Below are 20760 nucleotides of genomic sequence, written 5' to 3'. Positions count from 1 at the left end.
GGTGATAAAAGTGAAAGTAGATCGTTTGAAACCGGGGGAATAATAGTTGCTTTTTTAGTTTGAGTGTAGAAGCTGCTCTAATATGTAGATTTAAATTCCACTTACTGTTAACAATAATGAAGACCAATTATGAGTGTAGTGCTAAAACCAATATAAAAATAAAAATAGATAAGACTAGAATCAATACGTAACAAGTGTCCAACAACTTTAACTAACAGCTGGAGTGCCATTGTGTACTATGGAGGAGCATCCCCCTACTAAAACAAAAACATATCTATCGGATGTCACCTCCCACGAACAATAGAGATACCTGTCACCTCCCACGGACGAACGAAATAATTTTGTCTTCTTTCTTTTGGGGATAAGGCACTTGTATGTTACGTGTCCACTTCAAAATTGTCGTGAAAACAAAAAAAAAGGACCAAAACGTCATGCCTAACGTGAAGACTCCCCACCTACCTACGATCCGTCGCCGTTTCGTATTGCAGCTCAGATTTCTCTATAATGATATTTGCCATTTCCAGCCTGCAAAGCACATCAACAATAGTATCATGGATTCACAGTCGTCACCACATGGCTCTATTATCTTCTCCACCGTCGGCAGAACCAATTATGGCTTCGACATCTTCTCCATCAAATCTCCATTTTCTTTTCTCAATTCTCCGGTAGAGCATCGCCTCACAGACGGTACCTCCATCAATTACAACGGACAGTTTGTCGATGAAGATCAAACACTTGTATTCGTCTCTGAGAGATCAGGTGCTCCTCGCATTTACTTGAGACACCCCTCCTCTCAGGTACAGATGGAACAACTTCCTACTCCCATTGATAGCCTATTTCTCGACCGTCCATTTCTTCGAAATAAACGACTCTACTATATTTCAGCTCATCAGCAACCCAAACAAGTTTTCACCAGCTCGTCCGCTCTTTACTCTACCAATATAGAGGATGGTAGTAACATCATCCGCTTGACTCCGTACGGCTGTGTTGATTATAGTCCCGCGATTTCGCAGTCTGGACACCTGATTGCGGTTGCATCTTACGGAGACCGTCGTTGGCCTACTGGTGAATTCCATGATCTGACTACTGATATTGTTGTTTTCCCTGAATCTGACCCAGAAAAGCGGATAGTTGTGTGCCAACACGGTGGCTGGCCAACTTGGTCTGGTGATTCGACTATCTATTTTCACCGACAAGCTGATGATGGTTGGTGGAGCATTTTTAGAGTCGATTTGCCTGAAGATTCACTCAATCTGCGTACTGATCCGATTCGAGTTACTCCTCCTGGTTTACATTGCTTTACTCCAGCAGCCTCACACAGCTCCAAATCAATGATTGCTCTTGCTACCAGAAGACAGGGGACGAAGTATCGCCACATTGAGATTTTCGATGTGGAGTCTCACAAGTTCTATTCGGTGACCGAGTTGCTTAACCCTACCACTCACCATTACAGTCCATTCTTCTCTCCTAAGTCGTCGTTTCTCAGTTATCACAGGTTCCGAGGTGAATCATCATCGGGAGTTGCAACAATTCCTTCCTTGGCCCCGATAATTTCTCCAGAAAAAGGACTGAGAATGCTGAGGCTTAATGGATCATTTCCTTCCTTCTCTCCCTCGGGTGATTTTATTGCGTTTAATCATGATTTCAATGCTAATTCAGGCCTCAAAATCATCAAATCAGACGGTTCCAAGAAGTGGACATTGTTCAAAGGCCGTACAGCTTTCTGCAACTCCTGGTCTCCAGCTGAACCCGATGTGATTTTTACGTCAATCGGACCTGTATTCGACTCTGTAAAAGCAACTGTTCAAATAGCACGAGTTTCATTCAATTCATTAAATCTAACTAACGATGATTGCAGAGAAATTCCAGTAGAAATAGAAGTTATCACAAAAGAGGAGACGGGAAATAATGCCTTCCCTTCCTGCTCACCAGACGGAAAGCACATTGTATTCCGTTCAGGCCGTTCAGGGCACAAAAATCTGTATATTATGGATGCTGTTAAGGGAGAGCTGGAGGGTGGAGGAATTCGTCAGCTAACCGAGGGGCCATGGATTGATACAATGCCAAGCTGGTCACCAGACGGAAAGCTGATTGCATTTTCTTCCAACAGGCACAATCCGGATAATGTCACTTGCTTCAGCATTTATGTTATTCATCCAAACGGCACAGGTCTTCGTAGGATCCACATGGCAGGGCCGGAGGGATCTGATGAAGTAGATAAAGAGAGGCTAAACCACGTATGCTTTAGTAAGGACTGTGAATGGCTTCTGTTCACGGGTAACTTGGGTGGAGTAACAGCAGAACCAGTGTCACTACCAAACCAATTCCAACCCTACGGTGACTTATATTTGGTGAAGTTGGATGGGAGTGGGTTGAGACGACTGACATGTAATGCATATGAGAATGGAACTCCGGCATGGCACCCGTCAGCTACGCCTATGACTGCTTTGGACATAGAACGGAACGTTATAGTAGGAGATAAGTTGAGGGGTGAATATGATGATGTACTATGGATGAATTGTTGAGGTAGAACAAAAGTGTCCAGTCAAGAGAAAGATCAAAACTGAACTTCAAACAGGTGCTATTGTTGTTCTCTCATTGAGTTCAGATATCATATTATTCGTACGGGCTGACGACAGAAGTATCTCGGCAAAATGATCTGGTCAAGGATTCTTGTATTCTATTTTCGGGTCTCTTACATGTTAAAATAAACATCTCTAGAGAGATTTGATGTAAATTGTTATAGGATAAAAGCAATTGATCCTGCAATTTTGAAGGACCAATTGCTTTGGCATGAAGTAAAAGAAAGAAATAATGTTGTTGAGACTTGTGGTCATTATTTATCTACTATGTACTTGTTAAAAATATTGTGAAGATCATAGGTAACAATTCATGATACTCTGTAAATAAAACTATAAAAGAAAGGAAGGAGTAGCTTAAGCTTCTCCTATATTTTCCACTGTTATTTTATGGCATTACTTTTATTCCAATAGATTATGTGAGATGGGATTCAAAACTTGGAACAATTTTTTTATCACCCTAAATTTATACCAATTTGGCACTCAGGTGTAAGAAAATGTGCATAATAACAATGGTATAAACAAAGGAAAAGGCAACATTCCCATGTAGTTGGGCCAAAATGCCACTTACATACCTTATTTATGATGAACAAATATCAGTATTTTTGTGATGCACTAAAAATGTATTTAGAACAAGGGAGGCTATGAATTTCAGTTATCAAATGTGCAACAGTTGTATGCAAGAAAATATTACAACATCGATTAAGGGATCATTGCTTCAATGGAGTCAAAAGTGAACTTCCATGACCTAAACTATAGTCTAATTTTACATAATGAACAACTCCAAAATATTACATAAATGTTATATTTCATGGAGGACTAACTTCATACATACCGTATTTATACACAAATATTTTATGAATAATCAAGGCAGAAAAGGATTATGAGAAGGATAATCTGCCTTCTGTTTTCTGTAGGCCCTGATGTGGAAGGTATTAAAAAAAACACTAATTCAGATCATCTGATCAAACTTTTCTTCAAGCAAGTAAGAATTCAAAATCAACATACCTGGCAACATTTGTTCCTCCCAATGCTGCAGTTCCCAAGATAATAAAAAGAAAGGGAAGCCCAATCAGTGCATGGTTTCTCGTCCTCCCTCCTCCTCCTCCTCCTCTAGGAACACCACTTCTTACAACACGCGAATATCCAACTGATAACAAAACATGGTACGTCTTTTTAATAAGATCAGGGGTTGATCCCATGTTATATGTGCGCCCACATGCACACACACAATAAAGAGCTAATCTACAGTAGCTTACCTACATGTTCACCTTCTTGTCTTGCACCTGTAATTTACATTCAAAATGAGAAATGAGCCCAACTAAGACAAGTAAGGAACAAATAAAACAGAATGTAGTTGGAAAAATAAAATGAACTCCAATAGGGCTCTAGACGATTTAATGCACACGCTGTATTTATCTGGTGTTTTCCATCCCAGAACTATTAACATCAAAGGAATATATCATGAAGGAATTCTACACGATAGATTTCTTAATAAGGGACAAGATGAGTGGGGAAAAGAAACAATATTGTAAGCAGAAAGAGCAAGAAGGTTCTTTCTTTAGTTGAAAATCATGTTCATTTGACATTTCATCAGTAAAGGTTTCAAGCAAGTAAATGAATCTTCTTAGCTGTCACACGTTGAAGATGTGCTAAGACATGAGAATTACCAGAAAGCAGGCAAGTGTATGCTTCTGAAATCTGCACCCACACACGCATTTTAAACTTCAGAAGCAATGACCAGCAAAACAAAAGCTCATAGAAAAGAAATGACCCACATAAATACCTTCATCAGAAAGTAGACACACAGGTGAAACTTGAAAGACAAAGAATTACCCTTTTGCTCACACTCCTAGAAAGAGTATAGTTGCAAGAAAGAGGGAAGAAATTCATACAACACGAGAGTTACCAAAAGGACCAATAAAGATACTGGTTCTCACAAAAAAAATTATTTCTTCGCTCTACTAAAATGGTCCCGTAAGACTAACTTGGTTTGGCATAACCGAGTGATCATGGCAAGTTTATGAAAATGAAGTTTCAGCGAAAAGGAGCAGCAGGTATCATAAGAAGGAATGACGAAAGTAAACACTTTTTGTGTCTACAAAGTGGAAAGCTCACCATCTTAAATTTGAGTTCTGCATTAGGTTTGAGATGAACTGGAAAGCAATCAGGATGAGTCTCCCATACCTTCCTTCTATAAGCAGCTTTGACCTGCATTTGTTTAAAATATGATACTATCATTAGTTTCATGAATGGAGGGTGTGTAAAAAGGAAATTTTATGCAAGTTGGAGCACAACGTTATGTAGTAAGCCTAGTTGTTGTTTTCTCCATCATTCATTTTCATTTTACTCTTCCTTTTCTTTTGCAATCTTCTTCATTCTTTTTCTTTCTTCTCCAACCATTACGTCTCCCTCACTTGGAAATATTTCCTACAACCACCACTTCTTCGCCACCTTCTTCCAGTCCCATTTCATACAACACGGTAGAGAACTTCCATAACAAATCCTTCTGCAAGCCACCAAATAATCATCCCTCCACCAATGACACATTGCCCCCTCTTCTCCATCACCTATCTCTATTTGTTCCTTTCAAGACCTCTATCTGTTCTAATATCACGTTGAAGTGTGTGACCATCTTATCTAAAAACGCAAGCGGTTAGACAGAGCACATTTTTGTTACTTTTAATTATATTCTCAACCGATAACAGCAAGGCTACAAAGTTTAGGTGTGTAGTTGAAAATTGGAAGGGATAGTATCCTAATAAACAAGCATCTTTATATGTAAGATAAATATATACCTGAGAAGCATTGGGGCAAGAATTAGTAGGAAAGCCTAGCAAGAGTTTTGCCTCATCCATCAACATCTCAACTATCTAAAATTGTGCCTGCAAAAATGGTGAAAACCCAATAAAATTTTCTGGGTAATCATGTTTGAATTAAACACATACAGCTGCTCTGTTTAATTATTTTTGAATTCATTATAGTGATAAAAACATCAACAAGTAGCAGTTAGAATTGAAACACAAAAATTGATTGTACATCAAATCCATCCAATACAGAAAAAAGCAAACGCTAATCAAATCATAAACCCATGAGAAGAAAAAATTGCTACCACAATTAACCTAAAATCAGATCTGAGACGCTCAAAGAAATTCTAACAATTAGCAGATGAGGTACGTGGACTGAATTTGAAGCATTTATGTGACCGCCGTCATTCTAACGCATTTTGTGACTTCATATTTAATATTAAAAAATGAAAAAAATTATATATAATAGCAAACTAATAAGGTAAAAGAAATGGAGTAGTTAGGGTATGATTTAATTGTGCTCCATAACAAATGTTTGCAGAAAATTGTCTCCCAAATATCTCGCTCGCCACTCTCCTTCAATCTCTTTCTCCAATCTCTCGCTCGCTTCCTCACTTTTTATACAAACATAAGTGTATAAAAATTGTTCCTAATTGTATAAAGCAGAGAAAATTGTATAAATACATATATTTTTGTTTCCCTCTTCCAAATGTCGCTCGTCATTCTCGCATTTCTCACTTATACAAACAGAAGCGAAATGTATAAATTGTGTTTCTGTTTGTATAAAGCGTGAGAAAATTGTAGATACACATGCAAGTACATATATTTTCGTCCTATACACTTATAATTATACAATAAAAATACTCCCCTGCCCAGTTTCTTTTGCCTTCTCTCTTTCTCGTTTTATACAATTTTCAAATTGTATCTAATTTCTCTCTTTCTCGTTTTATACAATTCGATTCAATTGCATATTTCTTGTCAAGTCTCTTTTGTCTTTCTCTCTTTCTCATTTTATACAATTCGATTCAATTGTATATTTCTTGTCAAGTCTCTTTTGTCTTTCTCTCTTCCTCATTTTATACAAATTCAAATTGTATATAATCGTTCTATACACTTATAATAATACGATTCGTTTTATACACTTCATTTTTATACAGTTCTCTGCCCAAGTGTCTTTCTCTTTCTTGTTTTATACACTTCATTTTATACAATTTGTTTCAACTGTATATGTATAGCGAATTATACAGTTTTTATGTTTGCTAGAAAGCGCAATTATGCAAACTTTGGTATAGCATACAAATATGAAATTTTTGTTGTATAAATTATAGGAACCACATATTATAAGTACAAAATGACCTTTGATCCCTTTTAGAATTGAAATTACCAAAAATCCCTTAAAATTCAAGTAAGCGGGATACATCCAGAGAGCACGGGATACATCCAGAGAGCACGGGATACATAACTCGTGATACATTGTAGTTGACATCTGTTGCGATTAATTAGGAAGAATTAACGTGATTTCTGTTATTATTAACTGAAATCACGTAATTAATGCTCTACAGCTTGCGTAACTGATTAGTAAATTCAAATTTTAAATCAGATTAGCTTCCTAAATCAAAATTATTCTTGTAAAAGTTGATCTGCATTCTAAGAAATAAAAAAAAAGGTTTGAAGATGAATATCTCAATTCTGTTGCGGCATTCTGGAATTTGGGTAAGCGATGTTAATTATGAAGGTTACAAAGTTGATGGAATTGTTGTTGGCCATTCCATTTCATTTGTGAATCTGAAAACGTTGATTTTATCAGAGCTTGAGATCGACACTGTTACAAAGGATATTGAAATCCGATACATTGTCGAGGGAAGCTCATGTCCATTGAAAATCAAGAACGACATAGGTGTGAAACTTTATTTTGAAGTAAAAAAGAATGCATCTGGAATCGGCATGTATCCGCTTTGTATTGATACAACTGATAAAATTGTTGGGGAGATACGTAATTTTGATTGTTCATCAGGTGAAGTCGTATGCGTAGAAGGTACCGAAAGAGATACTGAAGCTCTTGCTCTGGTCGAGTCGAGAATTTGTGACATTGATTATATTCCAGAATTAAATGCTACGAATTACATAACTGATTCCAATAGTACTGAAGTGAAGACTGGGCAGTTGTATAAGGCCAAAGGAACACTCGTTGCTGTAATGGCTAAATATAAAATAAAGAACAACTTCAATTTTCGAGTGAAAAGATCGGATAAGAAAAGGTATTTGAATTCTTACTCTATGATCTGATTGTTTTTCTCTATTACATTTTTATATATATTGTATCTGATACATAAGTATAAGCAGTATATATTTTGTTGTGATAATTATAACATTGCTTTTCTTATATGAATTTGGACAGCTATGTGTTGGTTTGCTTCAGCGACCAATGTGGATGGACCTTAAAATCATCTTGCAGAAAAAAATCTGATGTATTCAAAGTGAGATATTTCAATAGTGAACACACATGTCCGATGCGGGATAGGATACTAACTAAAGTACAAGCAACAATTGGATTTATTAGTGGTGTGACTGCCCCTAAATTGGTAAATCATAAACGAATCCATACACCTCGAAATGTAATTGAAGATATTAAAGAATTGTATGGGGTTGAGATATCGTACCAACAAGCATGACGTGCTAGAGAACGTGCACTAGAAATGCTCAAGGGTAAGCCATCAGAAGGATATAAACAGATGCCGAGATACATATGGATGCTAAATAAAGTGTATCCAGATTCATATATAAGGATGCAAAAGACGGAAGATAATAAATTCATGTATCTGTTCATAGCCCTAAGACCGTTGATAAGAGGGTTCGACTACTGCAGGCCTGTAGTTGTAGTGGACGCTGCACATCTTGGCGGGGCATACAAGGGTACTTTTGTATCAGCAAGCACACTCGATGGTGCAGGTATGAGTGTTATAATTCTGATGTAATGTAAAACTTGTTTTATATTTATATTAATATATCTTAGTGTAAACATTGTGTATCGTGAAGCTAAACGTGTGCTTCTTGTAATTAGGATGCATATTGCCATTGGCATATGGTGTTGTAGACACTGAAAATTACTGTTCGTGGACATGGTTCTTCGAACAGTTCAAAAATGCATTTGGTGAGCGTGAAAACATGTGTATTGTATCAGATAGAAATGAAAGTATTATAAAGAGTGTAAGCATTGTGTACCCAAATGTACCTCATTGTGCATGCATATGGCATCTTTGGAAGAATGTATGTTCAAGCATCAAAAGGAGTAAAAACACACTAAGTGATATATTTTACTCAATGGCAAAAGCATACAGAAAGAAAGATTTTGATAAATTAATGGCTAAGGTTGTGAAAGTTGATCATAGGGTGAAGGATTACCTTGAACAAGCTAGTTATGAGAAGTGGTCAAGAGTTCATTCAACCATAAACAGAGGTAGAATGATGACTTTGAACATCGCTGAGTGTATCAATGGATGCCTTGTCGATGCACGTAAGTTAACTATAATAGACTTCTTGGAGGAAGCTAGACTTCTATTTGGTAGTTGGAACTATAAAAATAGAGAAATAGCGTCATATACAAAGGACACATTGGGCCGAAGATTTGAGGAGATATTAATTGTAAACGCATCTAAAAGTTCAAAGATGAAGGTATTTATCCATTTCCCTAAATTTCTGTTTTATGTATCAGAAAAAAACTGATTTTCAATGGTAAATGTTGTTTTGAAAATGATATATAAATTGTATATCACGTAATGTATCACTAACTTCTTAAATTTTTAGGTTGTTCCATCATCTGAATATATTTTCACAGTTCATGAAGCCGAAAAAGATACATTGTATGCCTTGAGAGGAAAACTTGCACATGTGGAAGGTTTCAACATGATGAGATACCTTGCGCACACGCAATTGCAGTTTTGAAGCACAAGAATGTTCCAAATGTGCACCCATATTGCTCTGATTACTACAAGCCGTATGCATTAGAAAAAACGTACGAGGTTGTAATGGTTCCAATGCCAGATAAAGAGGATTGGAACGTTCCAGAATATGTTTTAGATGAAATTGTCCGGCCACCTAGGTATAGAAGGTTGGCTGGACGACCAAGAAAGCGAAGAAAGAAAAATGCGGATGAGAAAATAACAGTGAACAATAATTCTTGTGGGCAGTGTGGAAGGACATAACAGGAGAACTTGTACTTTCTTTCCGAAAGAGAATTGAAATAATATATTAAAGTAGGACATTAGTGTTCATGGTACTTATATCTATTATTTTCTTTAGACTTTGGACTAAATAAAGTGTATTGGTTACACAACTTAATTTGATGTTCAAATATATGACTTTGCAGTTTAATTTTGTGCCAAAATTAAAATCCAAATTTTATAAATAAATATATTCAACAGTGGTGCGTTTCAATGTAACAGTAATTCTATATGAGTTTGTTTGTGTATGTGATGTATCATATACATGCATATTATTGAAAAGATGTTTATATGTTCCGTGTATACTGCCTTATGAGTTATTCAAGTGTACAAAAAAATTGACTTGTTCAATTGTTTACTATATGATTCGTGTATACAGCCTTATGAATTATAAATTTGATATATTATATTCAACAGTGTTGGGTTTCAATGTAACAGTAATTCCAGATGAGTTTGTTTATGTATATTATGTATCATATACATTCATATGATTGAAAAGATGTTATATGTTTCGTGTATACTGCCTTATGAGTTATTCAAGTGTCCCAAAACTTGACTTGTTCAAATGTTTACTACATGTTTCGTGTGTACTGCCTTATGAACTATAATTTTGATATATTATATTGAACAGTGGTGCTTTGCACTGTAATATTAATATGTGATTAGTTTGTTTATGTATATGATGTACCATATACATTCATATAATTCAAGTTGCTAATATATAACTGCAATATTTGTACATGTATTTATTTTGACTTATGTATCATAAACGTCATTTTGTAAGTGAAATACTTAAAACTCAAACAATAATGTATCATATACATTAGAACTTAAGTGTCATATACTTCATTTTTTGTAAATTAACTGTCAAAAATACTTAAACTGAAACAATAAAAATTTTGTACCTTAACGTTATAAAGCAACAACCATGTCTAAAACAATAACCTGAAAACACATAACGTTAATAACTAACATACTATTATAATACCAAAAAGCTTTTAGAAAAACACAAAATATAATTGTCTTCGACACAAAACAACATAAAAACTTGTTCATGTTGTCCCTGCTAATTACTAATCTATGTTAACAATGTCATCTTCAGTTGGTGTTGTGAATTGACCCTTAGGCTTTGGTGGATCGTCATTCTCACTTATGTATCCACCATTGACCTTGTCGCTGCCGTATCTCCATAACAATGCTGCATATCTATTGCGTAGGTAATTTGCAAGATGTCCATCAGTATCAGGTGGTATAACAATTTGGTCACTCAAAGACTCTGCAAATGTAGCTACGTATAACCCGCAGTCCCTACAACAAAATACATAATATAACTTTGTAAAATAGCTTACACATATATTGTAGACCAGAATTGAAAATACTTACAGGCTATCGTCTTCTTGTTGCATGATACCTTCAGCGTATTCAATGTTGAAAGGAATATGTGACTCTAAAGGTACACCCGTTTGTTTGTCCTTGTATGCATCAAGAACTGACCAGTTTGTCCGCTCAGTGTTTTCAAAGAACCCACTGTCAATGAGGTAAGAAGGTAGCATCCTTGACAATTTTTTTATCTCCTCAGAATATACACGTTTCCTTGTGCCCAAAGAAGAGTCATACACGCGTATCAACCTCTTATTCAATTCAACCACAGCTAATACCCAATGAAAATTTCCATCATAATTAATCGGAATATAAACATCGTCCACCAGATGCCATGGTAATCCAGCTGGTATTGAAAAACCTTTCATGACGTTGATTATTGACCTCTCATGTACTGATACAGCTCTTGCACGATCAAGGTGTTCTTGGGTGCTATCATCATCAGCCTCATTGTTATAATACCTATCATGGGTATTGTTGATATGTGTGCTGAACAAACAATTGACTGTTGTGTATCTGTATTGATCCATGCTTCGAAGTTTTGATTTTTTACGAAGGTAGTAAAAAATAACATCGATGTGCTACAAAAACATATAAAAATAATTATACATTTGAAAAACATTTAACAAAAATAAAATACTAGACACTGAAAGTGATATATGATTTTGATATGTATATATAACATATTTACTCAATGTATCATATACATTATTATAAAAGCATTTATATATAAAATTACCTGATCAGTCCAACAGTTTTTAGGCTGAGACATGGCATAAAACCAATTCTTATTTGTCGGAAATGCAACAACATAATCCATCATTTCAAAACCCAATGAAGATGCTCTTGATTTGTATTTATCTTCTGATGGTTTCCTATAGCATTAAGCGTAATGAAAAGATGTTATTAAAAATTGTAACAATAGCTGCAATTTGAAAATTGAACAGATTCAGTACAATTATATAAAACTTACTTTTTTGAATGAGCTTTAAGAAGCCCTGTAGTAACCCACTCAATAAACTCATCAATCAGATATGAAGTGGCTTGGTTTGTGATCTCACATCCTTGAAATGGAAAATTTGGACGAATTACATCAGTCATGACCGCTTTTCCTTTTTCACTTGACCCAAATGAAGTTAAATAAGGGGCTTTGCAGTTTCTCGAAGGCATCCGGATACGTGCATGAGGAGTATTTATTTCGCTTCGGACAACAATATCTGTGATTGGAATATCAATTGGTAATTGACTGTCCGAAAGCAAACTTGGATTTTTGGTTAACTCCTGTTGATTTGCATGAATAGGCAGACTTCCTAAATCAGCAATAAGTGTATTCATGGCTTCTCGTGTATCTGGAGATATTGAACCAGATGGTGTAGAATCCTATATGGTTTACACTGATAATTAAAAATATATTGATAGACATATGATATCGATATGATACATGAAGAATAAATTACCGATGTATCTTCGTTCATTGTTCCTTCAAATAAATGATGAGGCGTTTGTGCTGATGGAGCATCCTGAATAAAAAATGTACTGATCAATTTATGATACATTAAACAACAAAATAATTATACACAAGATGATTGTTAATGTATCAAGGACAGATAACAGCAAACTACGAATTGTATATATAAGACAAACAAATTTAAGTAGTCACATAGATATGTATCTTGCAATGGACTGTATCACGTACACACTAAATAAAAAAGTATAGTATCATACACATTACTTGGAAAAAAAATACATATGTGAACAGTAAAAAACATGTATCATATTAATCCAATTAAACTGCAATGTATCATAATGATCAAATAAAACAGCAATGTATCATAATAATATAATTAAAATTAAACGTATCATACTGGCACATTTTCATGTATCATTGAAAATTTGGATGAATACTAATAATGAAATTAATCTGCTATAATTACCTTACTGTGTTCACATGTTTCATCAGTATGGTGACTATTTGAATTTGGGGATTGAAGTTCTGAAACGTCCTTCATTACTTGATGATTCTTCAATGTATCTTCAGTCTTTATTTTTTAAAGAAAAATAAGTTAATGATAAATTATATAATTTTATATACAAAATTAATAAAGTAAATTAAACCTGATTGTCAACATCAAATTCCATTTGTATCGGAGAGGTTGCTTGGTGTCCATCATTGCCTTCTTCATCGGAAACTTCAACCATGTGCGGTGTAGACTTGCCGCCCATATCCTTCATTAAATGAATTTGTAACATAATGACCTATGAAAATTATAAAACACAACGAAAATACACATACACAATACATTACCTTTGGTTGTTGGCCATCCTCCTTATTCTTAGAATTCATCACCTCAATGTGATTTGCCTTTATCAAATTCACAAGATACTCAAATTTACTGTCACCCTATTCAAAAAAAATACACATTCAGTTTTATATTTATGAATTAACATTAAAAAATAAATATCGTTACTGACGTATTCCTTCATATGTTGTTTCAGTTCTTCAATATCAGGATATACAGACTTATCTTTTGAGACTTGTGAAGATACATTAGCAGGCGGGGTAGGTTCTTCAGCTGGCATTGAGAATGACTGATTTAATTGCAGCTTTAACTGCTTTGACAAAGTTTTCGAACCCTTTGTTTTATGTGTATCAGTATTCTTTCTCCTCTTGGGTGGTGGTGGAGATGATGTATCAGATACATGAGATGATCTTCTCAATAAATGATCAGGAGGGCTTGTTGAAAAATCCTCAAAACCTGACTTATCTTTAGTTTGCACTTTTTTTGCACCAACAGGTGGCGTGGATAGTTCATTTCTGTTGACCTCTTGACTATCAGGTAAACCAAGGGCTTCCACCTCATCTGGCGTTGGTACAATGTTTGAACAAGTATTCTGCAATTAAAATGGTTTAATGTTATAACAATGTTATGTATAACAAAAAACTATTATTTACAACAAAAATTATAAAGCTTATTGATACACTATTAAAAGATAATTTAAAATTAATGTTACCTCGGAGAAAATGCTAGTCATTAACTTTTCATATTTTGGCTTTTCAGCCACCACTGTCCAATTACATATCCTCGGAATACCATTCGCTACTTTAACAGCAAGGTCTGGACTTAGAGTAGATGCACATTCGTAGATCCAAACGTTGAGTGCATAAGGCATACCAAATAAGCGATACATCTGTTTGCTTTGGTTGAAGTCTTGCCTGAGTGATGTAATCAGCTTATTAAATGCAATCTGACCCCAAGGATACATTTCATACCCACCATCTTCGACCATTAGAAATTCTTCTATACGTATGAAGGTCTCACCAAGATGGCATAACATGAAAGTATTGATGAAGTATAGTATTGCCATTTCCACATATTCCTGTGTGGTCTCCTAATTACCCATTGCAAAACGCTGTATCAATCGACTCTTGGTTATACCCGCAGGACAATCAGGGAAATATTTTTGTAATAACCGGCTCGGAGTGGAATTAGGATATGAAAAATTCTTAACATTTCCTTTGCATTTTAGGCCAGTTACAATGGCAAATTCCTTCATACCAAACACCAACACATTCCCATTAGCATGACGAACATGCAGTACATCTTTATTTTCATGTCGCACCTCCAACAACAACAAACACTTAGTAATATGACATTGGAAATTACATTTTGGAATTTCCAAATATGGTCCAAAAATTGTTTTCTTGAACATTGCAACGCCTTCATCCTTTATTGATAATTTGATTTTTATTCACAAAATCAAAATTGAAAGTCGCTCCAAACCTCAATGGATGTGCTGGTATTTTTTTTAATAACATAATTCATGCCCTGTTTATACAAAAAATAAAATATAAAATTGTACTTGTCTAATAACAAAAATTTGCTGTAATGTAGAAAATATAAGACGCTTGAATTATATGAATGTATATGATACATCATAATCATATTCCTAAAATACATAGGAGTTATCAGATGTATATGATACAACTTATAAACTGACAAACTATAATATTATGTATAAACCTTCATATTCAGTTTTAAGTGAATGTATATGATACATCATATTCAAAATTATAAGACACTGGATTTATAATATGTATATGATACATCTTATTAACTGATAAACTATAATATTATAGATAAACCTTGTGTATCTGATACATCCTACGACTGTACCACACATTCTGATTTTACTAAATACAAAACACAAAATTATTGACATATTATACACCTTAAAACTGAAGAACACATGATGTTTTTACTAATCGATAACACAAATTTACTGAAAAATCGTAAAAATGTACAAACATGGTGCTTTCACTAATACACAATTCAAAATTAGTGATAAACATTATGCATTTGATACACATTAAAACTGTACAAACATGATGGTTATACTTAATTTGAAGTTAGTGAATCACTCTTCATTGTTAAATGACTTTTAATTTCATTTTACAAACACATGCAACAATTTAAAATTAGGGTTTTATCAACAAAACACAAAATTATGAATTTTAAACACATACCTTAGGAAGTGTGGGTCTAGAAACAACATGTGTAACTTTTCTTGGCCTTTTTTTATGGATTTCTTCAGTCTTTTTCTTTGGCTCAACTACATTCTTGTTCTTCATCAATAATGGGTCATGCAATCTCTTGGATCTGTTCTCAGCCCACATTTCATCATCAGAATCATACACACGTTTAGAATCACCATCTCCAGATTTACCCTCTTCCATAATATTTGTAAAAGCAAACGATGAAGAGAAAGAAGGAGACTAAAATTTTTACCCTTTAAAAACTTAGAAATTTAAATACTTGATGGAGACTCCTACAAAAAATCAAATTGATATGGCTGCAAAATTCTACTGGAATTCAAATTTAGAGTAAAATCTAGAATAAAAAATCTGCTAAAACGTGGGAAAGTAAGACGTGTGTAGAGAGAAAATTATCCTCCTAAAACGTGGGGAAATAAAAAAGGAATAAAATTTAATATGGTAACTTTTAATTGGGGCTGTTAATGGAGAAGTGGGTAGCTTGAAAATAAGATTTTATTTTGGTAAAGTAAAACTTGCCAATTGGCTGAAAAAAAGGTGGGAAATCTATATGTATCTTTCATATTTTTTTAATTGGGGGAAATAAGGAATTTTTGAAATTTTTATAATAAGTAGGGATAAATGGTTATTAAGATAATTAAAGGAGTGTATTGAAGTAATTTTTCCTTTTTTATTTGCTATATGTGAAAGTGCCCGAAAAAATATCATAAAACTGTTAATTGTTTTATTTAAGTTTTAAAAAAATGTATTTTTAAAAATACATTAGTTTAATCGTAATAAAGTAATATTTTTTTCTGAAATGAACTAAAAAACAGTATCTATCATTTTAATATCTTAAAAAGGAGTATAATGCATAACTCAGAAAATATTTATTAGTATTTCTTTTTCTTTTTTTTTAAAATAAATTTATCATTCACAATTAAAACTAACATTTTTTTCCACGAAAGTCGGAACCGGTAGATTACTAAAACAAAAAAATTACTTGACACTGATCTTGATGGATTTTTACAAAAAAATAAAATAAAAATTACTTGACACTAACTTCGATCATTTTTTAGAATACTCTTTTTAATAAGACGTGTTGGATAACAATAGAGTTCAATCGGATTTATATTTTTATGCTACAGAAATACGTCAAAAATCAGTAGTGCTCAATTGATATTACTAACAATAAAATTTGGAAAAAATCGTGCGTCGTCCGGTCAATTTTCGATCTACTTTTTGTAGTTGTGAATTGAAATTACACCAATTCAACAATGACTACTAATTGTCAAGAAAATTTAGTGTGAATTGAAATTTGACTAATTCTCCTTAGTTTAAAACGGTCATATTATGTAAGTATTTCTTGTAAAATCATATGTATAAAACTTTTAATCGCTCTATCTCATTTTATGTGGTACACATTTTATTTTAGTCAGTTCCAAAAACAATCTAACTTTAAAAATTCTTTTTTATTCTTAATGAAATAATTTATAATTATACAAATATCTAAATTGATTTAAACTACAAATTTCAAATGTCATTTTATGTGCTTGAAATCAAACAGTGACATATGAAATGAGACGGAGTTAATCAGCTGAAATAGTGTAAGAATCAAATTTAAAATGTAGTATTATGAGCCAAAATCCCTAACATAATTCAAATCTAAGAAAGATTGAATAGCTTGTTTAAGAGCCACTAAGAGCCTGATTAAGTGCTGAAATATAGAAGGGGATTTATTACATAGATATACCAAATAAATCCAATATCCACATTCAAATAATACAATAAAATCTTTACAGAATATATATACAACCTCCAACAAATTTCACAATTTTTTTTTTACAGATATAATTTTTTTTTTCTTTCTTCATGTTTTCTCTTTCTAACAAACTCTTAACTGTAGTCTAGTGTGAGCTGATTCTTTCGCGTCTATACCAACTTACTCAGAAGCTTAATTCAAAAGACGGGAGTAGGCTCGAGGAGGACTAGCCTTATCACACCCCTCTTTGCTTCTGATATTACCCATTGTTGGTGCTTCACCGCCCATCTGTAGTTACTGTACCAAATAATTGATGGGAGTTTCACCAGAAAATCAAATGACTCTAACAACTACTCCTTTGTTTTCATTGTAGTTTTCTTCCTCACCAGAGTTCCCTCTCATGGCTTACACATCTTCTCTCCAGGTAAACTTATACCACTATATGTCAATGTTCACATTGGGCGACAACACTTGACATACAAGAACATATATACGCAATATATAACTTTAAAGTCATACACATGAGATACTAACCTTTTTTCTCGAAAATTAGCAGATTAAGTACACGGTAGTGAAAGAATTTCGGCTATAAATGACTCTGCAAGAGGCTGGGTAATGTTATCTTCCCAGAGTTGTTTTCGTCAAGCTTGTTGAACTGATTGCATATCTGCATTACATCTTTCTCATTGATCTTTCCCATCTCCTTGAGCTTGTAAATGACATATTCTGATTTCCTGTGTAGTATTGCAAAAGATTTGCCTTTTAATTATTTGGTTATCAAAAGAAGTGTCTTTTTTTCTATGAAAGTAACTTCTAATGTTCCTTTCTAATCCACTTGTTATTTCAGGACAAACAAAACTGTCACATAAAACAGGACAAAGATAATTAGATTATACTCTCTCCCTCCGTTTTAACTTGTACGTTTGATTATGACCGTTCCAAAAACTAAAAACTATTGAATCTTGTGATCTTAAACTACAAATAGGTAAAATATACCAAAACGTACTTCAAGATTGTGCTCATAAACATGTCTCGTGAAAAAATAGAATTAAAGAATTGGCAGTGTTTTTAAACCAACTAAAACGAAAAGTAAAACAGACGGGAGTTTAGTTATGTAGAGGCCCAATGATGTAGCCTATTGGTCAATGAAGGAGTAAAACCAAGCCTCAAGTTCTCATCAATGCACTCGTTTGGTTGAGAACAAGTTATTTCAGGATAAAAATCCTACAAAATGTTCCTACATTTTATCGTGGAATTGTGTGTAGTATTGCAAAAGATTAGCCTTTTAATTAATCCCTCCATCCAAATTATGTCTTTTATATGTTCCAAATATTCCAATTCACATTTATTTTAAAAGGTTTGGTTATTAAAGGAAGTGTCTTTTTTCTATGAAAGTAACTTCTAATGTTCCTTTCTATTATTTCAGGACAAACAAAACTGTCACATAAAACAGGACAAAGATAATTAGATTATACTCCCTCCATTTTAATTTGTATGTTTGATTATGACCGTTCCAAAAACTAAAGAAAAAATTATTGAATCTAGTGATCTTAAACTAAAAATAGGTAAAATATACCAAAACATGCTCCAATATTGTGCTCATAAACATGTCTCGTGAAAAATAGAATTAAAGAATTTGCAATGTTTTGAAACCTACTAAAAAAGTAAAACGTACAAATTGACGCGAGAGTATGAGTTACGTAAAGCCCCAAAGATGTGGCCTATCGGTCAATGAAGGAGTGAAACCAAACCTCAAGTTCTCGTCAAAGCACTCGTTTGGTTGAGAACAAGTTATTTCAGGATAAAAATCCTACAAAATGTCCCTACATTTTATTGTGGAATTATTATACCTTATATCTCTAACCAAACGAGTGTGTATACAAATTTATGGCAGCATTTGTACTGTAATAAGATAGTATGGTTTTGTGAGTTTTGGATAGGAAGAAATAAGGGAACTTACTTAATGAAACCATTATTGTTAATATCAGCAGCAAGCAGATCTTCAATGGTGATTTCACGCTGCAACACCCAGTTGGTAATTCTCCTGTGTCTCTTGTCAATCCTTGCCTCTGCCAAATACAAGAAAGCTCGCGCCACCGCAAGGGTTGAAAGTAAAAGCCAAATTGAAGCAAACAACCTTCCCGGCAGAGTTTTGAAAGCCCTGTCACCATATCCAACAGTGGTAACAGACATTACCGATAAGTAAACCGAATCAACCCAATCCAAATCCTCCTGAAAATACAACACCATTGAACCCAATCCTATACACAAAAGCACAACTCCTAGAGCCAAACCCACCTTCAATCTAATTCTCATTCTGCCCTTTGCTACATCGACAATGCAATCCATACAGGCGGATAATCCGCTACGCCTATGGTCATTGCTAGCTAATTGCCGCTGCCCTTGTAATCGGCTGCCGGTCAATATAAAATTCTCCTGCAAATCAAGTACGTAATTGACAACCCCACTCAACAAAATGTCGATGAAACCAAAACCCACAAGCACAAATATACAAGCAAATAGTTTTGTTAAAGGAGTAGTTGGAGCAATATCGCCATAGCCAATGGTACACATAGTGACGATGCAAAAGTAAAGAGCGTCAACAACAGGGTGGGTTTCAACTCCAGAGAAATGGTCACGGTTGAAAGAATAGACGACTACACCTAGAGAGAGGTAAATAACAAGCAAAAAAGCAGCCTGTCTGACTAGAGAAGTAGGTTCGAAGTGGTCAGATTCTTCATTAGGGTGTGATTCAAAGAGATCATTCACGGAAACCATGGCAGGAGCAGTTCTGGATCGGCGGAATTTCTTCTTCTGCAAGTTATTGGAAGACCAGGAAGTCGGAGCGAAAAAGTCATCATCGGAATCGGAATCGGAGGAAGAGAAATTGATCGGAGACGATGGAGCTGATTCAGTTATAGGGTGTGTTTGAAGTAATGGTTCAGCAGCCATTAATAGGAAAAAATCTGCTAAATTGATGAGAAAAAAGTTAGGGGTTTAGACAACAACCCTGACAGGATTGGATTGGATTGGATTTGAGAAATTTTATTTTGAATTTGTGCTCTTCCAAATACTTTTTTTAAAGGTGGAATTGAATATTGAGAAAATTAAGGTAGACATAATTCATGAATATGTCATTTAACTTGGTTTCAAATCATAATTATACTTTTTAATTTTGGAAGTGCACAAATACACACTTAAATTTGTATAAAATTGAACAAATAGACACATATGTCTTATATGTCATCCAACATGTCATTTTTTGTCTTACATGGTGTCGTATGTGTATTGTGTCATGTAGGACTGATGTGTTTATTTATTTAAAAGTTGGATAGTTAAAATTCCTATTTGTGCATTGTTACGATTCGATTTTCGAAAACTGAAGGATTTCAAAGCCGATTTTACAACTTTGGCCAATTTTGTTAAATTTTTGAAAAACTAAGTAATTTTGGGAAGTCGCCACTTAATTTTTAGGAAAAAT

General features: G+C 34.1%; 4 protein-coding genes and 1 pseudogene across 6 annotated transcripts; 1 reads left to right on the top strand and 4 right to left on the bottom strand.

Annotated features, from left to right (window-relative positions):
* Nucleotides 1–409: 409 nt before the first annotated feature.
* LOC107023368 lies at nucleotides 410–2965 on the top strand. Its single transcript, XM_015224045.2, has one exon. The coding sequence runs from the start codon at nucleotides 432–434 to the stop codon at nucleotides 2523–2525; it is 2094 nt and encodes a 697-aa protein (XP_015079531.2). The 5' UTR covers nucleotides 410–431; the 3' UTR covers nucleotides 2526–2965.
* Nucleotides 2966–3129: 164 nt separating this feature from the next.
* On the bottom strand, nucleotides 3130–5825 carry LOC107023369 (dnaJ homolog subfamily B member 6-B). Of its 3 annotated transcripts, none has more exons than XM_015224049.2 (7): nucleotides 5692–5825; nucleotides 5378–5464; nucleotides 4698–4790; nucleotides 4250–4280; nucleotides 3839–3865; nucleotides 3588–3729; nucleotides 3130–3499 (listed from the first exon to the last, which is right to left on the bottom strand). In XM_015224049.2, the coding sequence occupies exons 2-7, from the start codon at nucleotides 5441–5443 to the stop codon at nucleotides 3445–3447; spliced, it is 414 nt and encodes a 137-aa protein (XP_015079535.1). In that variant the 5' UTR covers nucleotides 5444–5464; nucleotides 5692–5825; the 3' UTR covers nucleotides 3130–3444. The 3 variants fall into 3 exon arrangements, with proteins under 3 accessions (XP_015079535.1, XP_015079532.1, XP_015079533.1); XM_015224046.2 differs by having other exon boundaries at nucleotides 5702–5825; XM_015224047.2 differs by having other exon boundaries at nucleotides 5619–5794.
* A 4847-nt stretch (nucleotides 5826–10672) lies between these two features.
* On the bottom strand, nucleotides 10673–11806 carry LOC114077571. Its single transcript, XM_027917745.1, has 3 exons — nucleotides 11726–11806; nucleotides 10990–11567; nucleotides 10673–10914 (listed from the first exon to the last, which is right to left on the bottom strand). The coding sequence occupies exons 1-3, from the start codon at nucleotides 11804–11806 to the stop codon at nucleotides 10680–10682; spliced, it is 894 nt and encodes a 297-aa protein (XP_027773546.1). The 3' UTR covers nucleotides 10673–10679.
* LOC107022810 lies at nucleotides 11428–14338 on the bottom strand (annotated as a pseudogene).
* Nucleotides 14339–17227: 2889 nt separating this feature from the next.
* LOC107021282 (two-pore potassium channel 5) lies at nucleotides 17228–20334 on the bottom strand. The gene is made up of 2 exons (XM_015221909.2): nucleotides 19240–20334; nucleotides 17228–18013 (listed from the first exon to the last, which is right to left on the bottom strand). The coding sequence occupies exons 1-2, from the start codon at nucleotides 20229–20231 to the stop codon at nucleotides 17866–17868; spliced, it is 1140 nt and encodes a 379-aa protein (XP_015077395.1). The 5' UTR covers nucleotides 20232–20334; the 3' UTR covers nucleotides 17228–17865.
* Nucleotides 20335–20760: the final 426 nt, after the last annotated feature.

The sequence above is a fragment of the Solanum pennellii genome, chromosome 6, assembly GCF_001406875.1.
Source record: "Solanum pennellii chromosome 6, SPENNV200".
Classification (NCBI taxonomy): Eukaryota; Viridiplantae; Streptophyta; class Magnoliopsida; order Solanales; family Solanaceae; genus Solanum; species Solanum pennellii.
This window is presented reverse-complemented; position numbering and strand designations above follow the sequence as displayed.